Source organism: Hirundo rustica, chromosome 8, assembly GCF_015227805.2.
Source record: "Hirundo rustica isolate bHirRus1 chromosome 8, bHirRus1.pri.v3, whole genome shotgun sequence".
In the NCBI taxonomy this organism is placed as follows: Eukaryota; Metazoa; Chordata; class Aves; order Passeriformes; family Hirundinidae; genus Hirundo; species Hirundo rustica.
This window is the reverse complement of record NC_053457.1, coordinates 34,780,502-34,788,001: the sequence shown is the minus strand read 5'-3', so window position 1 is coordinate 34,788,001 and position 7,500 is coordinate 34,780,502. Positions and strand designations below refer to the sequence as shown.

The 7,500-nt window shown below is 42.7% G+C and overlaps 1 protein-coding gene across 2 annotated transcripts in view; it reads left to right on the top strand.

The window, feature by feature from the left end:
- Positions 1-7,500, top strand: part of EBF3 (EBF transcription factor 3) — a 122,531-nt gene that overhangs the window by 112,781 nt on the left and 2,250 nt on the right. The window contains exons 13-15 of one of the 2 annotated variants that reach the window (XM_040071761.2): positions 437-614; positions 1,817-2,005; positions 2,497-2,694. In XM_040071761.2, coding sequence (XP_039927695.1) covers positions 437-614; positions 1,817-2,005; positions 2,497-2,694 — 565 coding nt within the window. The remainder of the gene's footprint in view (positions 1-436; positions 615-1,816; positions 2,006-2,496; positions 2,695-7,500) is intronic. The other variant, XM_040071762.2, reaches the window with a different exon arrangement.

The window sequence follows — 7,500 nt, the reverse complement described above, 5'->3', positions numbered from 1 at the left end:
AAATGACAATTAAGTGCGAGGTGCCAAAAGCATAAGCAAGCATTAAGGCAAGAGAATAACCTTGAACTCGGGCCAAAACATACAGTGACTAATGGGAAGTCCTAAAGAAATCTGCTCAGCCGAGTGGATCAGCTGTGCTGTATTTTGCAAACTGCTGAAAATACAGCTCCTGCCTTGGGCGCATAAAACCCATGTGACAATTTTCACCTGACTTCCAGCGCTAAACTGGAGTTTTATGTCAATTTTTTCTTTCTTTATACTTACTGTGTTGAGGCTAAATTGGGGATGGGAACGGAAAACAGTAGTTGAAACAAGCAGCATACCCCTTACCCTCACTATAATTCCACGTGAATCTCTTCGGTAAATTTTAGCGCTGTTGCGACTTGGAGCATTTGCGCAATTCGGAGTTGTCAGCGCTCGTTTCGTGTCTCTCTAGGAAATAATCCTGAAACGAGCAGCTGACATTGCTGAGGCGTTGTACAGCGTGCCCCGCAACCACAACCAGATCCCCACTCTAGCCAACACTCCCGCCCACACCGGCATGATGGGCGTGAACTCCTTCAGCAGCCAGCTCGCCGTCAATGTCTCCGAAACATCGCAAGCCAACGACCAAGGTAGGTGGGATTTCAAGGGTTAATCCTTCACCTTGTTGGCTGCTTTTGGCCTGTTTTTGCGAGCTGATGTCACCGCTGCGTCCTCCCTCTCTCTATCCCCGTAGCCGTGTGCCTGAGCGCGGAATGAAATGCCGTCTTTAACTTTCTCGTAATATTTAATTCTCCCTGTTCTTTCATTTGCTGTTATCGTAAAGCATCTCCAGTGGGGGAAGGAAAAAACCCTAAATTTGGCAAAGTGTAGAAAGCTCTTTGTTATTCGCAGTAAATATACAGCGTGTATGGTTGGTTTATAAAATAATTATGTCTCGGTACCTCCACCTGGCTTTGGAATATTTACACAGATAAATCTAATTTGATGTCTGTGATTTTAAAATACTTTGTTTGTAGGCATGTGTGACATATATGTTACTAATAAAAGTAATAGTTGATTTAATTTACCTGTTGTAATTGAAAATGCATGTAGCATATTGCATTTAAAATTAATTTTGATACTAATGAAAGGAGGGAAACAGGATTATTAGATATGTTCAAACGCATATTTTCTTTTGCTTGCAACGTAATTATTAAATTGATTGCTCAGATAGGAACAAATTGTTGTTTAAAATCCTGATTCCGCTATGTTTCCTCTTCTAAAAAGATTGTCTTTTAATGCATTTCCAAGCTAATAAGCCTTATAAAATTCTGTACTCGCTCTTGAATTAGTTTCCACTGATGGCTACACCTTACGAAAGCTTGTTGTTAGCATAAAAATATCAATCACAAAATGAAGACCCCAAAACAGCCTTTTAAAGTAAATCACCGCAACAAAAAAGTTTTTCTTGTCAGCTCTGGCATTTGAAGGTGTGGGGAGGCTGAAAGTTCACGCAGAGTGTTGGTACAAAACGGGACTCGAGCCTGTTGATAATTGCTCCTAAAGACAAACGTGAAGGCACCTGACACAGCTGGATCGAAGAGAGCTTTTGTTGGCTGTCTGTGCTAAGAGGAGAGACAACATAGAGTGCTCGCGGATGATTTAAGTAGGGTTGGCGTGATAAGGTTATCTCAAGCTGCAAGAGTTGATAGGGCAGTGAGAGACAACTCAGAGCAAAGCTGTGCAATCAATTAAAACTGTGTAATATATGCTGCATGAGGAAACCCCCCAGCCCTAAGTCTATCTTATAAAATAACATTATTTTTTTGGGGTGGGGGGGTTTCTAACACAGTAGGTTACAGTCGCAACACAAGCAGTGTTTCCCCGCGAGGATATGTTCCCAGCAGTACTCCTCAGCAGTCCAATTACAACACAGTCAGCAATAGCATGAATGGATATGGCAATGCCGGCATGCCCAATCTAGGTGTACCAGGTTCCCCTGGATTTCTTAATGGCTCCTCAGCTAACTCTCCTTACGGCAGTAAGTGTCTATTTTTGGTAACACATCATCATATAGATTCATATTTACTACAAAATCAACTCCTTGCATTGTTTTGATTTTCCTCTATTGTCAGCTACTGGATAAAAGGAGGGGTGACTCTGGAGGCTGGACGTAAAAATGAAAATAATAAATTGATCTGTTTGTGCCAGAATACAATCTCAGATAGAGAAAAGAAAAGGAAAAAAAAAAAAAAAAAAAAAAAAAGAACAAACGAAAGAAAACAAAACAAAACAACAAAATAAAAATTGGACTGCACAATTCGTAACAAAAGTCCAACACAAAAGAGTTTGCCTGTTATCCAGAGAGTGGCCAAGCCAAGGCATTTCATTTTTATTTTTTTATATATTTTTTTTAATATATATATATATATATCTATATATATTTTAAGAGGCAAGGCCCTATCACTCTCTTTTTCCGTGTTTGCCGTGAAAACCTCAATCTGAGTCCTGATTATTTTTGCTTTATTGCAGTAGTGCCGTCAAGCCCTACCATGGCAGCCTCTTCGGTCACCCTCCCTTCAAACTGTAGCAGTACACACGGCATTTTCTCATTCTCACCTGCCAATGTCATCTCTGCAGTGAAACAAAAGAGCGCCTTCGCTCCTGTTGTCAGGCCCCAAGCCTCTCCTCCACCATCTTGCACCAGTGCAAATGGAAATGGACTTCAAGGTGAGCCCAATCTCTCTCAATTTTCTCTCTGCTGCTTCCTTTTTATTTTTTTTTTTTTTTTCTGGTGCTTTCTTTTTTTCTCAGGGAGAACAGTGCCTGGCTGGTTTTTTCAGTGCTCTAGTAGTGATGCAAAAGCAGGGGGAGAAATAAGGTAGCGTGAACGGTCTGCTGAGGTTTTCAGGTTTTTAGTTCATTTTTGATGCTTGCATTAGAGCAAACACCAGTTGTTTTTCTGGCATTTTCCCTTAGGAGTCTGTGCCTTAAATTTTAGGGGAAGACTGTATCCCTGAATGCCTCTTGGAGGGTTTGTGTACTCCTGGTGTTTATAGGTTTTCTGAACACATTTCTGCGGATGTTTAAACCCAGCAGTGTTCTGGCAGGACACAGTGTGATTTCCTCACTTTGTATAGGGTGCAGCAGTGATTTTAAATATGTCAAGTTAATAAAAGTCAGGTTAAGCCTTTACTCAGTGGACTAAGCTTCCCTGGACTAGGGCAGCCCTGTGTGCAGTGGTTTGCATGCTCTGGTGGTCCCAGCTCTTACTGTGGTTACATCCCTGAATGAACTAAATATTTTAATTAGGGCAGGCAATTTTAATATCCTGCCTTTTTTTGTTTTTTATCCATGTGATTTCATGTGGGTAATGCAAGGAACAGCTGATAAATCAGTGAGAGAATATCTGTGGTCACCTGCAGGGTGTGGGGCAGGAGGCATTAGGACACAATGTGAGAACAAAACCCCAAACAAAGAAGTCACCTTACAAAGGAAGGCTCATGGCCTATTTTGCCACTTTTAGGGGGTATTTTGACAAGCAGAAGGTGAGACTGTAGGTGCATTTGAATCATTGGGGAAGGTTTGTTTGCCTCTGGTGGAGTCTCAGTGCACAGTGCAGTAAATTGAGGCACTTCAGGTCCCATTGAGACCAGGAAGGGTTAAGGACACTCTCATCCCAGAGGTCGTCGCTCCTCTTGACTTCCTCGGCTAAGAAGCAGCAGCAGCAACAGCAGCAGCACAGGATTATTTATTCTTTGTATCACCATGACACCCATAATCCAACCAGCACTCACAGGCAAACAGATGAGGGAGATTTTAATTTGCCAAACCAATTCTGGACACCTACATTTTCTGGGGTGCTGAAGGCACTTTGGAGAGACATCATCTCAACCCCACAGAGCTGCCTGTCCACCCCAAATCCACTCCAAGATCTTAAAATTAATCTTCCTGTAGCTCACTCTTAACTTCTTGGCCCAAAAAAACCATCTGAGACTTTGTTATGCACTCAGGTCGACAAAGAGCTGAGAATCCAGATACACAAACTCGTTGTAGCATGAATACTGAAGGAAAGGATAATTAAATTAACAGTTTTTTGCGTATTTCTTTTGTGGAAGCTTCACAGTGTTACTACTGTAAGTAGAAAACTATATCCATATTCTTAGAGAAGATAATCCATTCATAAAATAATCCAGTGTCCTACTTTCCTCTTTTCGCAAGAAGACACTGGTATGAAAAGTAAATACTGAAATAAAATAATGGAAAAAAAAAGGAAAAATCAGATCATAAAATAAATAAAAATAATAAACATAAAATAATAGAGAAAATTAATAAAAATAATATAAATGTGGTAACATATAGCTTAGGTCTGTGGCAGGAAGATCAACTAATTGATTTTGATTTGCTCTGAAAAACACAATTATTTAAAGATCTAAATTAAAATGGTCCAAAATTTTGCCATTTCAGTATGTGAATAAGGGGCTTTCTGTCATATACTCAAGGTTCTAGGTACTTAAAATGTCTAGATTGCCTCAAAGTGGGGTTTTAAGGAGAGCTGGAAGGGCTGAATGCCTGCACTGAGCACCCAGTGTCCCTGAGCACCTCCCCAAGCCCCCAGTAATGGCACATCTCCATCCTCAGGTACAAAATTCTTTTTGTATAAAGCTCAGAAGATGGCTTGGAATCAGCCAATACTGATTAGCTAAATAGGTCATGAATTCGGCTCTTAAACTGAGCCCAGCCTCACGTTGCACTAAGCTTTTTCATGCCCAGAGAGTCCAGTGAAAATCTAACAATGCCTTCAGCCCCTGATTTTTGTATTCTCCAATCCCAGCAGCAGACTCGGTGTCATCCTTTTGGGTTTTGGATCAGCAGCTGAACTGAAAAATCAAGTGTCAAAAATAAATAGATAATGCATAGAAAAATAAATAAATAATTAATTAAATGAAAATTGTCAATTTTCCTCTCTCAGCTGAACTCGAATCATTTCGTGTTGAGCAGAATGACCCCAGAGAAACAAACAAGAATGTCCTTCTGGCCTGGTAATTAGAGCAGAGACTTCCAGGGTTGTGGCAAAAAACCCCCAAAAAACCAAAAAAAACCAAAAAACCCCCACATAGTTTATGCAAAGCAGACAGCACCACAAGGTGATGCTCAATATTGTGGGAGTTAGGGAACTGAGATGGAATCCCAGAATCCTGGAATGATTTGGGTTGGAAGGGAACTTAAAGACCATCTCGTTCCCACTTTGGGCAGGGACAACTTGCACTATCCCAGTCCACCCTGGCCTTGGACGCTTCCAGGGATGGGGCAGTCGCAGCTTTCCCTGTGCCGGGGCCTCAGCACCACCTCACCTCCTTAGGAGTCCTCTGTGAGTTCCTTCACCATCCCAGCAGAGAAACCATCCCTTTTCCCAAAGCTTTGAGTCAATTCTGACTGAACCCATGAAAGCTCTCAGATTGACAGTGCTTCACCCATTCATCCTCAGAGATCTCAGCCACTGCCTTGGCCTGAGCTGCAGCCAGGGCTGAGGGGCAGGGCAGGGATGGGTTTGTCAGCTCCTTCCTTCATGAGACATCGTCAAGAAAAGCCACCAACATTCCTGTGTTGGTACTTATCTACACTGCATTTGATGCATAGAGTTCATTAGGGAGTTTCTGCTTCTCCCTTCCTATTTTCTCAGCCATTTGTTGACAGGGAACTCTTTTTAAAGTTTAATTAGTTGCTTTCTGGACTCTGTACGATCACCTCCAGAGAGTTTTCTGATCAGCACATTTTCTACATTAAGTTAAAATATGGAACTCGAGAGCTGCAGTCCAACTGCAGCTGAATTTTTTTTTTTTTTTTTTTTTTTTGTGATCTTCAGGTACAGAGTCTCATTTTAGGGCAGGATGTGAAGGAGCTGAGCTGAGGAGATGTCACCATTAGGAATGGTCACATTCAGTCAAGCCGAGAGGGCAGTGAGAGCTCACGGTCACTGGTGTTGCATAAGAGGCAAATCCTGCCGTTTATGGTGAGGGGTTTGGATAAGAATGGATAAGAATTCAGACAAGAGTGGTCCTCTTGCAGTGATCTGGGGGTTAATTGGCCCCTCCCTGGTGGGTAAACCACTGTAGGGTGTCTCTGTGTGGGAAGAATGACGCCTGTGGTACATCTAAGTTGGTGAGAGCAGCGGAACTAAGCAGCTCCAGCTGGACCTCAGGGGGATTGTTTTGTCTCCTAACAAAGAATTGACCAGAAGCTGAGCTGCTCTAATTTCTGGCTTGTGCTCATGCAGCCCCGAGCACCAGGACCACCCAAGCCCACCACAACAGAAGTGAGATCTTGCTGCCTGTAAGCACAACCCCAAAACCCTCTCTGTGCTGTAGGACCTACTGCCCAAGAGTGAGCATGGAGACGTCTGTAGGTGACGCTTTTTTTGTGAAGAGATCTGAAACACCTTCTAGTGGAAGGTGTCCCTGCTCGTGGCGGGGGCGTGGAACAAGATGGTCCCTTAAGATCCCTTCCAGCCCCAACCATTCTGGGATTTCATGATTCAGCGAAGAAGACGGAGTAGAAAAGACAGTCTGGGGAGACCTCAGAGGGGTCAGGCTGGGGGCAGTGCCAGCCAGGGCTGATGTTTACTCCTCCCCCTTGCTGCGCCCATGCCAGCTGCGTGGCCTGAGGAGGGCCAGCACTCAGAAACTGCAGCTCCTGGAGGAGACTCCTCTCTCCCTGCTGCCCCCAGGGCCTGACTCACTCCTGTGAGTAAACCTACAAAAAAGGGCTTTTGGGCCGTGTCCAAAAAGCCACAATCTTGTTGACTCTGCGTGACCTCCACAGTCTATGACCAGAAAGTCAAGTACTCACACGAATTTTTTTAAGAGCAGGATCCTACCGTGTGTGTTCCTTAAGGCAGAGAGTCTTTTCCTGTTTAAAACAATGAACATTAAAGGTAGAAAAGAAATGTTTTAGTGAGAGACTGCTGGCACTCTGCAAAGTTGGAAGCACAATATGTGTTCAAAATTTGGTTTTCAATCGTAATTTACTTTCTATAGATTGTGAAAGATATTGCTCTCTGGTTATAGGACTATAATGCACAGCAAAAGGATCTCTATATTCTTTTAAAATTGCATCCTGCTTAATTTTCTGGCCTTCCTCCAGATGAAAGTATTAAAATTATTATTAAAAAACTCACCAGCTCATTTTTCTTTAAGAAGGCGTTTGGTATCAATTTGCACAGCAGGAAGCTCAGTGCAGAAATTCACAATTGTCAAAGATTGCTACTAAGATAAATTGTGAAATACACATCTGGAGGCACCAAACTTGCATCCCCCCTCAGACTGTGCCACAAAGAGAGCTCAACAAAATCGGTTAAATTAAAGAACTGAGATATTTTTTCTTTCTCCCAGAAAAATATGGCAGCAGATACTCTAAATTTTCACACAGCAGAATCACAGCATGGTTTGGGTTGGAAGAGACCTTAAAAGCCCAACCTGTCCCACTCTCTGCCACGGGTTGGGGCATCTTCCACTATCCCAGGTTGCTCCAAACCCT